At 39.6% G+C, this 19,587-nt stretch overlaps 1 protein-coding gene across 1 annotated transcript in view; it reads left to right on the top strand.

Moving 5' to 3' along the window:
- EXTL3 (exostosin like glycosyltransferase 3) overlaps positions 1-15,610 on the top strand; it is a 211,876-nt gene extending 196,266 nt beyond the window's left edge. Inside the window, exons 5-6 of the mRNA XM_078649902.1 lie at positions 7,824-7,952; positions 13,492-15,610. Of these exons, the coding sequence (XP_078506028.1) occupies positions 7,824-7,952; positions 13,492-13,701 (339 nt within the window). The 3' untranslated portion in view covers positions 13,702-15,610. The remainder of the gene's footprint in view (positions 1-7,823; positions 7,953-13,491) is intronic.
- Positions 15,611-19,587: the final 3,977 nt, after the last annotated feature.

Genomic DNA, 19,587 nt, shown 5'->3' with positions numbered 1-19,587 from the left:
TGTGGCTCTGTGTGTGGCTCTGTGTGTGGCTCTGTGTGTGGCTCTCTGTGTGTGGCTCTCTGTGTGTGGCTCTCTGTGTGTGGCTCTCTGTGTGTGGCTCTCTGTGTGTGGCTCTGTGTGTGGCTCTCTGTGTGTGTAGGTGGCTCTCTGTGTGTGTAGGTGGCTCTCTGTGTGTGTAGGTGGCTCTCTGTGTGTGTAGGTGGCTCTCTGTGTGTGTAGGTGGCTCTCTGTGTGTGTGTAGGTGGCTCTCTGTGTGTGTAGGTGGCTCTGTGTGTGTGTGTGTGTGGCTCTCTGTGTGTGTGGCTCTCTGTGTGTGTGGCTCTCTGTGTGTGTGGCTCTCTGTGTGTGTGGCTCTCTGTGTGTGTGGCTCTCTGTGTGTGGCTCTGTGTGTGTGTGTGTGGCTCTGTGTGTGTGTGTGTGGCTCTGTGTGTGTGTGTGTGTGTGGCTCTGTGTGTGTGTGTGTGTGGCTCTGTGTGTGTGTGTGGCTCTGTGTGTGTGTGTGTGTGTGTGGCTCTGTGTGTGTGTGTGTGTGGCTCTGTGTGTGTGTGTGTGTGTGTGTGGCTCTCTGTGTGTTTGTGTGCAAATGCAATAGGTCTCGCGTTTGCGAGAGATTAAGCATTTGGCATTGTAAATGACAATGCTATTTATTTATCTGTTTTCAAAACCAACACATAAATAAAAAGTTTGTCATTTACAATGCCAATAGCTCTAACTTTTGCAAAGGCGAGACCGTAGCATTGTAAATGCTTGTTTACTTGGGCGGTGGTATTCTGAGGATCTAGCCGAAGCTAAACGTTCTTGCAACGCTCTAGAAAAGGTGTGGCATCAATAGTAAGTGCTCTTTCTAGAGCTACCTACAGACTCTCCACAGAAGTCTCTAAACATGAATCTACAAATTTGAGTCCGACTACTTTGTCTCTAGAATTTTCCAGAAGTTTTCATTATAGGACATCATGGAGCCCTACTCCGATGCTGCATATATTCTCCTTCAGCTGAGCTTTTACAATACTTTTTATAATTACTTTAGGAAACAATTCTGAAAAGCTGCCTCTTTTACACTAATTCCATGTCTTTTTCTCTGACTAAAGAGCTCAATCCCCCTTCATGTACTCCTTCAAAATCTTAGTTGGCTTTTAATATGTTTCATTACATCTTTTGCTCGCATTATCAAATTTAGTGTTCCTCTGTGCGTCCTTCTCCAGTCCCCATCCTCACTAATTTCCTGTGTAACTCACTCGTCACTATTACGGTTCCAAGAGATCCCAAAAATCCTGATTTCGGACCACTCTGCTTCCCTTTACGACCAAAATTCTATAAAACCTTGTTCCTTGTCAAAGCTTCTCCTTCATCAAAATGAATTATTAGGTCATGCTCAGTCTGGATTTCGACTACTTAACGGCACGTGGTTAGCTTTACTTACTGTTGTGGATGATGTATGCCCGAGTCTTGATCAAAGAGGCTTAGATATTTCTAGATCTCTGCTTTGCATGTGAAACTGTTTCTCAGACTGTGTACACCAAATCTTTGGACTAACCAGGCATCCTTGGCCTAACTCTTACCTTGATGTCTTTTGCCCTGTCTGACCTGTCTCAAAGTGTCATCTCGCTCCTCTTAGTTCAACTTCTAAATCCTGCATGGCCCTCCTTTGAGCCGTGTGCTATTTAGGTCTGACGTGGAGAGAGTTTTGGCTAGTTTACACTCCTACTGTAATATCACAAAAGTATACATATTAGTAACATTACATGCAGAAAGGACATTTGGATTAGCCTTTTAAGTTATTTGTTTGGAGTACCAATGAATTGTTGGCTTAACCCACAGGGAATTATACATACACTCTGGGAGTGGGCCAGCCTGTTTAGCTACTTGCTTGATTGGGAGTGGACATATTATTTTCGAACTGCCCACAATACGCTTATTTAGTTAATGCTGTGTCAATTGTTTAGAGCTGTGACCCAGGCATTTTGTCTGTGCACAGTCATCGATTTGATTGGGCAGTAAGAGTCTGTGGTTGCCCTAGCAGTTGTAGACTTTATTTTTACATCCTTTGCTGTGGCAATACTGGAAAGAAAGTTTATTTTGCAAGCTGTTGTTTCTGGAAGCATTTTTATCCAATTGTGAGCAGATGTTTTGCAGAGCGATTTTTTTAGGTAAGTGAAAGTGTTGCATTGGCAAGCAGTTTGATGCTTTCTGTTAGTTTTTTGTTGTGACTTGTAGCAAGTCTGAATGGTTATTTACAAACCATATGTTTTTAATATAGACTTGACTCTTGCCTGGCACATATTGTAAGCAGCAGGATTGCATATATTCTCTAACAGTACACAGATCGGTGTGCTCCCTTCATAAGAAGTCGTGTGGATTGGGATAATTTTAGCATCCACAAGATTGTAATTTAAATACCCAGTTTTACGGTATGTAAATGTTGACATTTCTGTTTGTATTTATCAATATTTTATTTTGTTAATGTTATCTGTGTTTAACCATATTTATTTTGGATTTTTGGGAAACATCACTGAAACTTGTAAAATTTCAAAATTTTTTAACCAACAAATATACAATCCTACCTGATTGTCTGACAGGTTTCATTGTTATGGGTGTTCCTGGATGATAAATCAAAACACTCCAATAAAAACATGCACATTTTAATATTTTGATATTAGATGTGTGCACATCTACTGCTGTGTGCACATCTACTGTGCTCAGGCCTCATTAGGTAACATTTCCCCTTCTTGCAAGTCAGTCGGCACAGCATTTGCCTTGGCAGTCCTAGCTGACCCCATTTAGCATCACAAAATCATATTTTCTCTTTTTAGTTATTGCATGATGCAGTACATTCCATTGCTGTATCTAAGTGTTGTGAATTTGAAATATGGGTTGCATAATTTATTTTTGTGGTTTTTGTGTATTCTTCTAATACTTAATTGGATGCTTAAGAAGGGCACATTGATACTTCACTTGTAGCTGGAATGATCTTGAAATAAACAATTAAACATTGTACCAGAAATGGTCTAGACTGTCTGACGAAGGCCTTTTTGGCTTTGCCAATGCTTGTTTACTCTTTACCTCACTGCTTTAGCACCATTAATACACTCTTTTGACTTCTCATTGATGTCTTATGTCGACTTCACCCAGATTATTGTTCCATTTAGTGATGAGGTGAGCACTGCTCAAGAGAAATTTAGATCCCGTTTATCAGAAGTTGCTTCCCGGGTGAAGGCAAACACTTAAGCTTAACCGTGACAAAACAGAGGTCCTAATCTTTAGGGGGACGCCATCCATCTGATTTCCAATGTGGTGGCTGGCTATTCTGGGCCTCTGTCCTACATCTGTGAAGTAAGGAAAACAATCTCTTCTTGATCTTTTGCCACTCTCTATATTAATTAACCCCTTGGCTGCGGTGGTAATTCCGCCGCAGCGCTAGAGGGGAGGGGGGGACGCGCGGCGCTGACATGTTCGTGACGGAACCACTCCGTCACGAGCCTCGGGCGCGCTGTGCTTGTGACGGATTAGGGGGATTAGGCGCGGCGGCCGGGCCTTGATGGAACCTCTCCGTCACCAGCACTGCGCGTCCGTGGCTGGTGACGGAGTAGTTCCGTCACCAGCATCGATGAGGTTAACCAATAACCTGTGTTTTCTTTTTTTTGTTGCTTCTTCTGCATCAGACTGATATTTAAAAATACTTCTTTTCTCACTCTGTTTCCACTTCGTTGACAGCTCTTACTTGGCACCCTGTGGCCAAGCAGTAAATCTGCAAGACACTGTCCCTTTTCCATTGGGTACTTTATGAGGCAGCCCTGCCATGGTCATCTATCAGATCAGCAGATGCCAAACTATGTGTTGGCCAAAGACCAGAGAGGCTTGCATTGGAACCTGTGTTTTCTTTTGGCTTCCAGCCATTATAATTATCTCCCACATTACCTTTGAGGCGATGTGTAGGTAATCTGCCTTTTCTGCGTGTTAACCCCAGATTTTTCACCTTGTGCTGGACTCTGTAATTTTGCTCGCATTAGAACTCTGTGCACTTTCCCCAGCTAATCGTTGTAAAGTGCCTGTTCTCCTCCTTTTTCAACATGCTCAAATTAGAATAACTCTAACTGGCATAATTAAGTCTTACTATATGGTACAAGGTGTTCCCAAGGCCTGTAAGTTAAATGTCACTAGTAGACTTCATCACCTATTGTGCCACACTACACTGGCAGTGCAAAACATGGCTCCTGGCCTTTCGTTGTTGCCTAACTGGAGCAGTGTAGCAGTGTAAAAGCTGCAGTTGAACCTATCCAAATAAAGTTTTTTGACAGGTTCAAACCTTCTTTTTAATTATTAATAAGTCACCCCTTTGTAGACCTTGTACTCCACAAGGCAGTCTACATGGTATTTCAAAGCAAAATTTATGTTAACATGCCTTACAATGTCTAGCACCCAAAGGCTGTTTTCATTGTGGCAGGGCTAGATGTCCTGAGTAGAAAACCATAGTACAGAATAAAATACTAATATTGCATCTGAGGAAGGGGACCAGATAGAAAAATAATTAAACCACTTTTTATTTTATTTTTTATAGTTATTAAAAATTCAATTCAGAGAAGAACTGGAGGTATGAAAGACGAGAACTATCAAATATATGTGGGGACTATCTACCACAAATTATTCGCCGGTGCCATAGTGATGTTAAAGGAGATTTGAATACTGCATTAATCGTGAATCTGTATTATCTCTGGTTTGTGTTCAATAAAAAGACATTTTTAAAAAATCCAATTCAGTGGGGAAGTTGGTTATTAAATAAATATTAAAGGGAAGTAACTTTTAGAAAGTTACCTTTTCCGTGCCTGAAGTTCCCGAAGGGTAACTAACATAACCCTCTGCCAGGTCCCAGCCAGTGATTAGCCATGAATAGACTTGAAATGCCTCACAGGAGCAAAAACAATAGGCTGGCCTGAAGGGGCACAGGTCCCTCCTCTGAAAATGCAGGGTGGGCGCTGTGGGCATCTTTTTTGACACTACGATGTCAAATCCTGCTTAATTGTCCAATCATGTTTGACAGGTCTGCTGGGCTTAGATATAAGCCTTGGGACACACTTGAAAGGAGAAAGAACAGGATGCCACGGCAATTCTTGTGAATCCATTGTCTGGTTGCTGAAGAACTCTGCTTATGTCCTACCAGACTGTCTGGGTACAGTGGCTGCCTCAAACTGGATTTTAGTGTTAGATGTGGGAGAGCACAAGGATTACAATAGTACCTTCCTCCCATAAACCCCCAGCCCTCGGAGCCTACGTTTAGTGTGGATGGGGTTGGCCCTGGGAACATTTACCCCATTGGTTAGGGCAGGTCTAGGATTCAGGAAACCATCCGCTAGCTAGTGCCAGACATAAACATGGCTGCTCCAGGCACCGACTTTAGAACATTTTCTGGACCTGCGGAATATCCAGAGAGGGCTGTACCTGCTTTCTGTGACCTGAGAGGAGCCCTGAAGGACTAGACATGCTCCTTTTTGTACCCAGGGAAAGACGTGGACTCGTAGGGTCATTAGGATGACCTCCTGTTACAGCTTTAGGAATACAACAAGCTACTAGAGGCCTTTCCCTGAAACTACCTAGCTAACCAGTGGCAACTGGACATGGACTGGACCCTGCTGTTGGCCTTTGTCTCACACCCTGTGAGTCTCTAAGTGCCTCCCAGAGGTCACAGGGGCTTTAGAAGTGTACTTCGGTGGTGGTTTGGGACTTAAAGGATTAAGTCAGAAGGTAACATTTTTGACCAGGTCGAACGTTGGTGTTGTCTGACCCGCTCTCCACTTCGGTTAGCCTCAAATGAAGCCTATGGTCCTGGTCTACAGCAAACACTGGTGCGTTTTTTCCATTTAAAACTTTTTAAATGAATATCCCTGGTTCCCCTTATTGGATTTGTGTCATTTTATTTATTAGATTTGACTCTAGTTTTCCAATTCCGTTTGGGATGTTTATTTTTTATTTTGACTTCATTACTGTTTTGGTACTGCATAGATACTTTACACATTGCCCTATGTTAAATCTTTCTGGTCTGCTGTATAGCTACCAAGGAGTTGAGCTCAAGTTAATTTAGAGACTTTATGGGTTCACCCTTAAGAGTTGTGATTATACTTTGAGATGAGTAGGCACCCACCCCAAATAATTCATTTTTTACACAATCTAATCTATTTTTTTCTAAAAAAAAAAAAAAAAACTCTCTCATCCTTTAATTCTTCATAGTCTGTTCGTCATATCTTTATTCCCAGCACCAGGATAGGTACCCGTACACTTTGCAAGAGGCCTTTATTCTTTATTCATGGCTATCACATGCTGAGAGGAAATAAGAATATTTTGAGGGTGATAGGAAGGTCGCAGGTTAGTGGAACAGCATCAGAGTACCTAATCCTGATTGTTTTCTCCTGTTTACTTCATCATTGTGGATATTCAGAAAACGTCTTTGAAGTTGAAATTTATAAAAAAAAAACGTTTTTTGTGTGCTAGTGACCCGTTCTTGTCACAATTCAGTTGTTTTGGTAAGACTGTATGACTGTTACTGCTTAAACATATACTGGGAGGGCAATTTGATTTATTTTGTCTATGTAGAATTGAACATCAAACAGATGCTATTTCTGAAGTGTATAATCTTTGTTTAATTTAATTAATCTTTTTATTAAGATGAAATAAAGGCATACTAAAGGCCAAATCCTGATACTTTACAAACTGAGAATACAATTGAATCACTGTTAATGAGCAGCACACAGGGAAGGCTTGAAAATAAAAAAAGTTTGAATTGTAAAAAGCATGAAAAACTGTTAGGCTCTTTTACCACCTATGCTAGGCAGTAGCGAGTGGGAAATGTGTAGTAAACTCTCTTCTCATATGTGCAGCTGTAATTTGAAGCTCTCTAGCAAATTAAATATTCCCGAGTTATTTATATAAAGCAAATGACAGTCTTGAAACTTTCACAGATCTTACGTATATTAGAAATGTCACCATTAGTTATGCGTCGTAGTAATCCTTGAAAGACCTTCATCTATACTGGGTGAATTGGAGCTAGTGTGCGGTAAAGGTTGCCTAACATACTCTCCGTGTAGTAGATCACAAAATTATTTCTTCACAGGTGGTGCTGGTTCTGTCTAATAAATTATTCAGATAGACATAAAGTTCAAGCTTGTAGTATTTCTTAGGCAGTCTGTCCATTATTGAATTCATTACTCACATCATATAGTTAATGTATGCCCGAAAATTTAAAAGAACTACGTTTGTGTGTTTATTTCGAACTCCTTGTCTAGTAATACACACACATAAAACGCTATTCAAGGAGTCGGTGTGATGTAAGTGACTTGAGGATTATGAGATTTGCATCTCATTGGGAAGGTGTCTTCTTTCTCTGTTCATATGGATACATACAGTGTTCAGTAGCAGAATTATTATTTTACATATAAACTTCAATAATAAAAGTGACATCAGACAAACTCATATATTCTTCACACGTCAGTAGATGTGCTATGTTTTATTATTTTATTCTTACTCAAACACGTTTTTCTTACAGAATAACATTACTGGGCAGGTAGGAAAATTAGGGATACAGAAAAACCCAGACTGACTCGTTTGTATGACCAAATTCTTATGTCATCTAAAATTGTCCAGCACTCAAACAGAGAGAAATAAAGTTCAAATTTGTGTAAGCCTCAGTTTGGTTGAGTAAAATACTAAACACAATGTTTTTACATTTCTGTTCATTATAGATTAAGTAACTATGATTTGGTTTATTGAAAAATATAATTGTGATCAATTGCACCTGTACCTGTAAATAATTGATGTTTTCTTTCTTGCTTCTTTAGTACTATGCCTACCTTTACTCCTATGTGATGCCACAAGCCATCAGGGATATGGTAGATGAGTACATAAACTGTGAGGATATTGCCATGAACTTTCTAGTCTCTCATATTACAAGAAAACCACCCATCAAGGTAATTTGCAATATGATGTATTTAATTGTATTCGCTATATAGTACATATATTTGGTGAGAATGCCTGTCATTTAACTATTCAGCTAATCACAGAAGTTTTCTTTGTTTCTTATGCCCAAGCCAGGAACATTTTTTCATTTGATCCTTGTAGCTACAATAATCGTGGAATAAACAATCCAAAAATGACATGTTATCAGCTAATTATGTACACAGCATCTCGATGATCTTGCCAGACTGTAAACGTTGTACATTTTTTGCTTTTCTCATTTAATAATGCCTCCAACTGATCAGATTGTATTACTAATTTTTAACTCCTGATATTTGAATACAATAGTTCAATTTAAGCATCTTCTTTTATCAGAAAGCTTATAAATGATCCTTGGTTTACATAGAATCTTCCATTAAAGTGCATACATTTCTGGATGTTGAATCTACTTTGAGATTTAAACACACTTTTTTTTGTGGAGTTTTACATAGCGCGGACTAGACCCGAAGGTATCAATTCACTTTACATGAGCACCAGTTACATTGAAGACGGACACATTAATTTTTGTTAGGCACGGGGAGATTAAGTGATTTACCCAGAATCACAGAATGTTGAGCGTCCCTTCCGAGACTCAAACCCGGTTCTACAGCTCCGAGGTTGACCGCCCTAACCGTTAGGCCACATTCCCTCCACGCTTGGACAACTAACTAAAAAAAGCTATACTGGTAAACACACTAGCTTGTAATTGCACCCAATATATATATTTTTTTTAAGTTGAATAATATTATTGATCACCTGTTCCAAGCGTGATCTCAGTCCTCCTTTTTTTAAAACTCTTAGTGGAAACTTAATTCTGTCAAAAATAGTATTCTCTAATCTACTTCATTCAAATTCAGCTCAAATGAAATCTCTAAATAACATTTATATTTCTTTTATTGAAGGTTTTACTCTATTACTAGATCATTGTCTTAAAGTACTTAAATCTAGTACCAACATCTAATAACTTCTTTTACTACTAATCTCTCTAATTGCTGTGTTTTATTTTGCTATATTGGTGACTAACTCAGTTGGGTCTGGTAAATATAGCCACATCTTGACCTGATTTTCTATCAGCAGAAAATGTTTTACTTTGTTACCTCTGCTGTCTCTGCACTAGTGGCCAATCTTCATTTTTAACTGGGTAGTTGGACATAGCATGACCAGTTTCAGAGGTTTGTGTTAGAAAACAACTGAGAGCCTCAAATTGAGCTCTGAATGCCATATTTAGTTTTGTTTACATAGATCTTAGACGCACAGACATCCGGTTTTGTCTATCATCCTTAGATACTAGATCTATCTAGAGGGATTCGATTCAGTGGCCCTGGTCTGATCAGCTTCTCAAATCTGGTTTGTCTGTTTTTTTTGTTAAATTCCCATTTCCAAGGTTTTGTGGTAGGTGCTGTCATTAAAAATGATGACGTACTAAGCTAGTGTCCTGTAACTTCTTTTTTATGCTTCATATTCGCCCCTTTAGTATCACTCGAGAGTATACTTTAATGTATGTATTTGAAGTAAAGCATTTCATAAAGAAACACTGTACATAGCATGATGATTTATGAGGACATTAAGAGCAAAGCACTAACGTTGCGGTGAAGATGACTAGTGAGGACTGGGACATAGACGGGCAATATAGCACATGTAATGTCTTTACACCATAATATGTAACTAGCTGAGATGAACAGAGTGTCAAAGAAGGGTCTGACTCAGGTGGGCAAGTATTCAAGGTTGAAGAGACTTTAGGGGCAGGTTTAAGAGCAAGAGGTTCCCATTGGGGAGTCTTCCACTGCCATGGATCAGAGGAGCTTGAATGACGTGAACCAGATTGGGGTTAGGGGTTGTTGGTTAAGATAGATGGTTGAGATTGGTCAGATGCAGAGCTTGTGATTGTATGAGATGTTCCCGGGGAGGTATGCAGATGAAGTGGCATGTGCTGCTTTGAAGTCCAGGCAAGAAGTTTAAACTTAGCCCTGTACCAGTAGTGGGTGATTGTCTGTGGAAATGAGTTGTTTGCATTTTAAATCTTAGATGAATTTATTTGATGAAAATGCAGACTTTTAGGTGACACCTAGGTAGATGTTCTAAATATTAAGTTGCCTGAACCTTGTGGAAGTCATAAAGAAGGCAGGTCTCATTCTCTTGCCTCTTGTGACTGAGGTCCTGTCTCCAAATATATATTTGGCTGCTTGAAACAACAAATGTTAAATGTCACCTAAATATTTGTATATTCATTAGAGACTATATATAAATGGACGAACAAAAACACATTATGTGAAAACCTTAAGAGAGTCCCCATGAGATGCATTGAAAAAAGCATTCTGATATTTCCCTTTTTTCTAGACTTGCAGAGACCCACATATGACCAGTAGCACAAAAAGGACATAGTCAAATAAATACACTTTAGATTGTATGTGGCTTATATTTCACATACAAATCCTGTACATCTGTCCATGTGTATGCAGATTCATAGAAGCTGGATTTACGTCATTGCCTCACATTCTTCATGGATGCTTGCTTACTTAGGTGCTCAATATTGGTTTTTGGTAGTTCTTCTTCCGACTTCAGTTGTATACCTGAATCCAGACTGTGCAAAGGCTTTTGTGCCTTCCCTTTTGCATAGCATGAAGAGAGCATCTTGATGTAGTTAAAACCACAATACTGAGCATTTATTGTTATATTTGATTATCCGCCGGAGTCTTTCATACACTTTGATTTCAAAAGTTAGTAACCCTATCACTGTGACCAGCAAGCTTCTTCAATCGATATACCCAAGCTCTCCATAGGCACTCTGGTGAGATACTTCCAAAAGGCAATTTTCGGATGGGTCATCTGTCAGTCATGGTTCAGTGAAGCATGGATGTTTCCCCTAAATACTTGTGTCAGTCGCTCTTGTAAATACTATTTAGATATGTTATTTTCACCATACCTGGGCCTGGGCACTTTAAAATGTTTAGACTGATATTGTTATCCCTTTGGTAATCTTGAGTAACAATATTTGGAGGTTTAAGGCTTCGACTGCATTTGCAAACATGCAAAATGGCAAAAGCCTGCCTAGCTCACTGTCACACAGTCAGAATTGATCCGTAAGCTACATAATTATTGTGGGATTTTCTTATTTCTGCCCTACATATTACTCTAAACTCAAACTTTTTCTGGCATGAGATTTTCAAAAAGTTGTTTTCATCACTTTACATATTCAAATTCTTGTTTACATATGGATTTAAGTGTGTAGACCTTTTGCAGCCCACTGACTGTGAGTTGTTTATATCCATGTAATGTAGTAATAGTCTTAATTCGTAAGAATGTGGGTTTTGTTTGTGTCCAATAAATCTTGGTCTTTTGAGAAAAGGAACAGAACATGTTCATTAAACAACATCCATGAAGGCTTAGCTCTTCTTGAAAAAAGCCACCACAACCGATGGAAACATGCTCAGGGATCAGATCTAGGAATCCAAACCGCACTTCCTTTATATCCACCTTCAAAAACCCCAAGATAACTTTGAATTTGTTCCACCACTACACAGTACAGTGTGAGTCATATGGAAGGCATGAAAAGGTATACAGAAATGTTGACGGTGCACGTGGAGGAGTGTGGCTCAATGGTTAGAGCGGCAGACCCTGATGCAGAGTTCTGGCCAGGGGACCAGGGTTCGATTCCCGCCTCGGCGGGGTCTCGGGCTCAATTTCCTCGGACCTGTTAATTCTCGCCTCGGTGCCTATTCTAATCATGGGCCCCACGCTGCAACTCTGGGCAATAGCTTGCTTAGCCCCCACACCGGCCCCAACAGCGCTAAGGATGCCTGGCTTCACCCTGGGGGTGCCCAGGAGTGGACACTTCACAGGGAAAGCCAGGAGGGGTTCCACAGCGGTAGGAGTATCAGCGCCAGGAAGCCGAATAGGCGACACCGCAAGGTGACCATCTGGTGACAGTGCGCTCTATAAATACCATGACATTTACATTTACATCCTCTCACACTACTCCTTCATTTTAGACGTGATCTAAATTGATGACTGTTTTACTTTGAGCCCCTTTAAACATGTTTTAGGTTAGGGAATGGCTTCCATCTACCCACATGTAATTTTTATCCCAAGAACTGCCAGAGTCCTCAAGTTGCCATAAAACCCAGACTGGTAATTATTTAGAATCAGATTAAGCTAAAAGGCTGTCATCCTCGCCGTTTCTTCTGAAGCGCGTGGCAGCCTCTCATGAGATGGAGGGTGAGGGGGTGATGAAACTTTGATACATGTATTATTAGTTGACATGAACTGTTCTTAGCTGCTTCAGTGAAAACAACCGCTCCCATCCACTTAAAAAACTGATGGTTGAAGGGCTATGGTTGCTTTAAATATGTTCCTCACAGTTTCCTATATGTGTTCTAAAGATAAGTGGAATGTGAAGGCATGGTTCTTAATGAATTTAATGCTGTGTATCCAAAGAATCTAGCTTTTATTTCTGAGATATTGATCTCACCATGAAGGCCTGATTTACAGGTTCTGTCAACTTGAATGGTGCCTACTTTGAGCTATGGTTAAAGAATTTATTTATCGTTATAGTTCTTTACCAAAGATATTCTTTGGCGAAGAAGGTAATTTAATAAGCAAACAAAAAGGAGTTTGACACCCTTGCTGTTTTTAAATAGAAAAATCCATAGAATATATATATATATATATATATATATATATATATATATATACATATATATATATATATATATATATATATATATATATATATATATGTGTGTGTGTGTGTGTGTTTTCCATAGTTCTGCCAGGATAAGCAATACACGCACTCGGAGAAGTACAGCTAGTGAGCGTTTATTTCCCAAGTAACGCTACGCGTTTCAGCACAAAAGTGCCTTGATCACACGTTTATATATATATATATATATATATATATATATATATATATATATATATATATATATTTATTTTTTTATTTTTTTTTCACCAAATTGTCCTTTGAAAAGAAATGCGCTCTCTTTCACAGCCGGTGCGTGCGTCGAGGTCGGACCAGACCTCGTAAAAAATGCTTCACCAAATTTCGCCAGAAATAACACACGCACTCCACGGACCTTGAGGTTAACGATTTATTTCAGTGCCATTACCCCCTTCACCAACGCGTTTCACCCGTCAGGGCTTGTTCACGGTGCAGATTGCACCGTGAACAAGCCCTGACGGGTGAAACGCGTTGAAATAACGCACTGAAATAAATCGTTAACCTCAAGGTCCGTGGAGTGCGTGTGTTATTTCTGGCGAAATTTGGTGAAGCTTATATATATATATTAGGTGGATAGATATAAACATTAGAGAGCAATTACTTGTGAATTGATTTATGGTTGATATATTGATGCATTGTTTAAAAAAAATTTACACTAATAATAGTCAAAATCGTGGATTGGTAAAATGCTGTTTAATTTAACTTAAATATTTGAAGCAGTACTAAACCAATATGTTATGCTCATAATGACAATCCAGTTAATTTCCATCTTTGAGTCTGTGCTCCTTTCTTTTCAGGTAACATCTCGCTGGACCTTCCGCTGTCCTGGCTGCCCTCAGGCTCTCTCGCATGATGACTCTCATTTCCATGAGCGGCACAAATGCATTAACTTCTTTGTTAAGGTATATGGGTACATGCCACTTCTGTACACCCAGTTCCGCGTAGACTCTGTTCTTTTCAAAACCCGTCTGCCACACGATAAGACAAAATGCTTCAAATTTATCTAGAGCATTGGAAAAACCTTGCAAGAACACCTATGGTAAAATGTGTGGCATTGGCAGCCTGACAAGAGCAATCTGAAACGTTTGCATCAAGTAATCACTGGAAGCATCTTTGCAAAGGACTGGAGCCACATATGGTCAAATATTTCTGTCAAAGGAACTAATTGACTTGAGGAAATTTGCACATGTCCATGGACACTCGTTTAAAATCAAGTGCGTCTTTGGCTAACAAAAAATCTAGGACACTTAGCCAAGGTTCACCATGTTGTTACACAATACGTTTAACCTGCAGGTGTGTTAGATTTGCCTCACAAGGCATTTTAACTTTTTGTCAGTCAGTGTCTTGTGTATTAAGGAATGAGAGAAATGTATTTGGAAATCAGGTAGGACAATTGTAACGATGAATCCACTGAAGAAGGCGTAATGGTTTTCAGAAATATATGCTCAACAAAAATCCTCCCGTGAAATGCAAGTGGGGCACTTTTCATAAACCTTTCACCGCCATTTTGTGATCCCTTTTTTTAGCCAGCATGACGTCAAGATCTACAGCGGAGACTAAAACACGGCCTGCTTTTAACTGTGCCCCTTATTTCTTTTTTCTTATATGGCTCTGAAATATTATATCTTCACCCTACTCTAATATGCACAGTGAATCTTTCAGCCCTTATCCGTTTAATGAACAAGTACGTACCTGTTTTGCTATACCCACCAAGTACGAAACTCAAAGCACAGTGGGGACATTAAACCCACTTCTTCCGTTTATATGTTAACCTTTTGAGCTCACTATAACTGATGTTTGAACTTTTTAGGTAGCAGTGAGTCTGAATTTATCAGGTGCTCATAATGCCTGAAAAATAAGGCCATAAAATGCCTACTTGTTGTTTTAACGTCAAACGTTCCATGGTACTATAGGGGTTTAAAATGTCTTCAGCTCTGTTGTAGAATTTTTAACTGCATTTTTGTGAAGAATTTGAAAATTAAGGTCCCAGCTTGTTTTCTACTCGATCTTGACAAATAAGTCAGTATTTTGCATGGAAATTGTTACTTATCGCCACTTTAACTAGATTACGTTATTTCATCAATTATGGACTACATCACCCCATCTGCCCCATGCTCTATACGACTTGATAGTCGCACTTTGTTCAACCATGAAGAAGATCCAAGTTAGCCTCCTGTAGAAATGTTGATCTTGTCTGCTTTTTGGGGGATGGGGGAGAGGGAGTGGGAGGGATGACCTTCTCCATGCCTACGGATTTTGGCTGTCAATTTCTTAAGAGTTGCTGTCTTCATGTCCTGGTATGAATTGGCCAAATGAACATTGTTCATGGTGTCTTTCAAAAAACAATACCTACTAACAGGCTCAGTGAAGGCCTAGAGTGCATGTATGTAGGCGTGCCTTTTTAGGGCAGCTCACCTGTGGCTTCTCCATATCCCAGGGCATGACTCTTATTTCAGTCTGCACGAGTGTGGAGACTGCTTACATTGGCTGCATACGACTGCACCTTGACTTTGGATGAAGACGCAATGGCACTGCTCGTAATTACATCAGGGAAGGAGTGAAGTTACAGCAGTATATATTCTGTAATGTTGGGCAGTAGACTTGAACACTCAGTTATTGCACTTGTGCTGTTGAAAGAAGGGAAAGCCAATAGAAATGCATTGGAAGTTAGAGCCAATTGATCCCAGTGGTCACTCCCAAGCCGAAGGTGGATTCTTCTGGAAGTAGTTGCATGGATGTACGTGGCATACACATCTGTGTGCTGAATTCATATTTTGGAGTCAAATGTGAACCACAAACCACCTCCAATTTTGCCAAAGCACAAAACATGTCAACAGCCACCAGTATGGGAAAAATAACATATGCCTCAGTCAATTGAGCATTTACTTGCCTTAAACCTAAAACAAACTACAAAAATCTACAGTAAAAGAAAAAGGAAAAACTGACAGCACAAGCAGCAGCACTGTTCTCTGAGGTTACTCAGTAGAAGTTTGCAACAAATAAAGAATACTCTTAATATATAATTTATTGTGTAGAGGCTGCATATTATGTCACTGCTGTAATAGTCTGCGCAGCTCCTGGGGCTAAATCTGTTGTCAGAACACTATACTGTACAGTGATATTTTAATACCTTTGAGATTGCAGCTCCTCTGCTCATATTGGGTTTCTTTAGCTCATACTTGCCTTTGGCAGAATTCTTGTTTACACCAAAACACGCGCCGCCCCCATGGATAAAAGATGGAGGTTTGTTTAACCTATCTAAAGTATGATGTTACCTTGTTCTGCAATGTTATACATTGATTGCAGTATGTATTCCACGACCTGCCTTGCCTGTCTGTACTTATAAATGGGATTGTTGAAAAGAAACCTCAAATGGGAGCAATGTTTGTAAAGCAGCACTTCTGACTAGTCAACTTTGTGCTATTTTATGACACATAAAATTAATTAAACCTCCGGCATGACCACTGTTCTAGCCTGGAGCAAAATGATGCTAGTTTGTTCTATCTTTCTAGTTCCCAGTGTTTTATTCTCGCTATTTCTGCTCACTGGACCACTTGGTGAAGGTGGAGGGTTTTGCCATCCAAAATTTCTAAGCATTATAGTGGGACCTTTTTTAATCTTGTATTTACTTGCTGTAGTCTACAAATTCTATCTAAAAAGTTGGAGAAATGACAAAATCAGAATGCTTCTGTTCTGTTTTGAGTAAATCAGCGGAAGTGGATGATCTGCGGTACCATCAATCCTAGATAAGAGAAGGTTATGATTGATGGCTAAAAGATAGACACAATCTAGGCAATTTGGCATTGATGTAACCCCTCACCCAACCAAGGTCTCTAATTTTCTCCATCTTCCACAGAGACGCAGCGCATAGTCCATTTTTTCCGTAGGCTTACTAATCAACCTTGCCCTATCTTTGGTGTTGTCTACATAAGGTTAGGGTAAATTTTAGTTTGGTAATTTTACAAATTAGTCGTGTACGAAGCACCTAATTAAAATAGTTTTATTTAAGAATTCCTGCTGTATCAAAAAAAGCTTTTAAATGCATAACACACCCTCATTTGGGTCTCATGGGTAATTGATGTGTTTAAAAATAACTTAACATTGCATGAGGATCTAAGACACATCGAGAGTGTGGTTTTCGCAATCTCAGTGTGAGGAAAGACTGTTGATTGTCAATTCAAACCATTTACTGTCTCTGCATTTAGGAACTATTGCCTTTCCAATATAGTTCCTGTTGTAATGTACTCTAGAAATATTTATTTTCTTAAGAATTTTTATTTTATTTTCCTCGGCCCATTTTATAAAACTCCATGAATCTCCAATAGACCCAAAGGTTTTATTTGGAACTGGATAGTTTATTATTTAGTTGTCTTTTAAGGCAAATATGCTGATTGACAGACAATTAGGTCATCACTACTCTGGAAGCTAAAGATATACAGATTAGCAAACTACCTGCTTTACAAGACACTTGTGTAAGAGATACTGTGTGGGGCACAAATTAAAGAGAATGTGACTCAAAGTTGTAGAATTTCTAGTGTTCTGTAGCGTGTACCCACAGCAGACCTACAATGTGAGTTATTTTCCATGTGCAATGTGCTGATCACTCCCCAGGGAGTTTGAGCTTTGTTTTCTGTACCCTTCAAGTTCTTCAGTAATGCAATGTGTAATAAAAATGAGTTTTGTAAAGAAAAAAAAGTATTGTTTTTAGGTTGCTTGCAAACAAATATTTTGGTTCCCTGTGGCACTGTCAGACATAAGACTCCTCATGAATCATCCACATTCATTTAATTGCTCATTTTTTGTCACTGTGGCAGTTAACCCTCATTTGATTTTTCATGTTAATGTGGACACATTGAATAGTTACCATTGCCCTAAACAAATGTCCTGTGTCCTCTTATGATGCCTTTCTCAAGCACTGATGTGCTTTCCTGGCCCTGCCCTCCATTTAACCCTAGTGTGTGCTTTTGCTTCCCCCCCACCTCCTTAGGTGAATCTTCCCTGCCACATTTACAACCCCCCGGTGCACTTTTCTCTTTCTCTCACTGACATTTTTTTCCTGTTTATAGTTTCCTTTTCTTCTCTCTTACTGGGAGTGCTCTCTGCCCCTTCCACTGCCTTTCCTAACCTAATTGAGTTGCGGTCTGCCCAGCGATGTCACAATATGGTGGATTGCTGCGCATTGAGTTTGCTTCTCATTATGAAGAGAGGGTTGTTTGCCACAATTTTACAATCGTGATTTTAATTAAAACATGTTAAAAAAATAACCCTTGGATAAAATCTAATAATAACAACAATAGCACTACAACCCAATAGTCGCTGGAATATAACTTTGTTAAGCAAGGAACTCTACAATGTGCCTTGCCACCATTGTGATACCAACCCACCCTAATACATTATATAAAATAAATTATTTTATGATAAATCACTCATAAAAAAACCTCACATGTCGTTTTATTAAAAATTAATTCTTAAAATATTTTTAAAGTTTCCATTACACATCAATATCCTGAACAAATTCGTTACACAATTCACCAAAACAATACAATAAAGATTTTTCAAAAATAATTATCTTTGTTACACAATACAATCAATCACATTGCCCCCAACACCTAACAAGACATAAAACTACACAGTACACTTTGTCTTTAAAAACGTTTCCTAGGTACAGATACAGTAACCTGGCCTGAATACACCAATTATTCTAGTATCTGCAGGTTAGGTTCTACCCTGGATTCCGTTGTGTGATGCGTCGACGCGTTTCGATGGTTAGTTTATTGTTCCATCTTTATCAAGACTCAAATGTTAGGATGCTCATTAATAGTGTCAGGTTTGTATGTCCTTAATAGGAGATCCTATCTATTGTACCATAAACTTCTCTCTCATGGAAAAATATCATCCCATATGCTGATTCCATCACTCCTATGTCCTTATTCTATTGGTAAATAGGCCTCTGTTTCTGTAAGTCCTTCCAGAATACAACGATTCCAAAATTTCAGCCCAGGCGGGAATACGGCTCCATAACTGTGCTCGTTATTCTTGCGTCTTACTTCTTGCCGCCAGACATGTGCGTAAACGAAAGGGCTGAGCGATCTATCGCCTCCTCTGTCCTGCCGCACTCTATACAACAGTGGAGAGGAGGACGTCACATATACTTCCCGGCATTTTTATGAGTGCGGCAGGACAGAGGAGGCGAATTCAAAATATTCAAACTCTTTTACTACAGTTTCAGACTAACCAATACTTAGCAGTCAGGACTTCCATGCAACTGCTAGGATGATGGTATCATGCATCTCAATAGTGTCTCATGCAAGATTACAGGGGTCCCCTACAAGAATGCTTAGCAAGTCAGTGGAATCAGTCACAGGGTCAATTAACAGTAATTGTTGGTAGAGAGCCACACCCATTGCTCTCTGCAGTGGTGGAACACACAAAACTTATCAAAAGGGCAGCCCTTTATCGACCCTGTTCCACAGATCGTACTAACAGCAGACGCATCTCTCACAGGTTGGAGTGCACATCTACAAAACTTGACAATTGGGGGTCTGTGGGACAACAAGTGCAAAAGTCTCCACAACAACTATCCAGAGCTTCTAGCAGTGTATGTAGCACTGTAAGCTTTTCAGGCTCACCTTATAGGGAAAGTTGTCTTAGTCCGCACGGACAATATGACAGCTATGTTCTATGTACAAAAACGGGGGGTACACTCTCTGCAACTATCATGCCTATCTTAGACCATTTGGCGTTGGGCAATCCACCACAGAATTAATCTTCTGGCAGAGAACCTCCCAGGAGTGAAAAATCTAATTGCCAACCTCCTCAGCAGGATGCGGCAACAAATACACGAGTGGGAACTTCATCCTCAAATTTTCCTTCCATACTTTCAAAAATGGTGC

Source organism: Lissotriton helveticus, chromosome 6 (genome assembly GCF_964261635.1).
Source record: "Lissotriton helveticus chromosome 6, aLisHel1.1, whole genome shotgun sequence".
Taxonomy (NCBI): Eukaryota; Metazoa; Chordata; class Amphibia; order Caudata; family Salamandridae; genus Lissotriton; species Lissotriton helveticus.
Note: the sequence above shows the minus strand (reverse complement) of the source record. Positions and strands in the feature narration are given on the sequence as shown.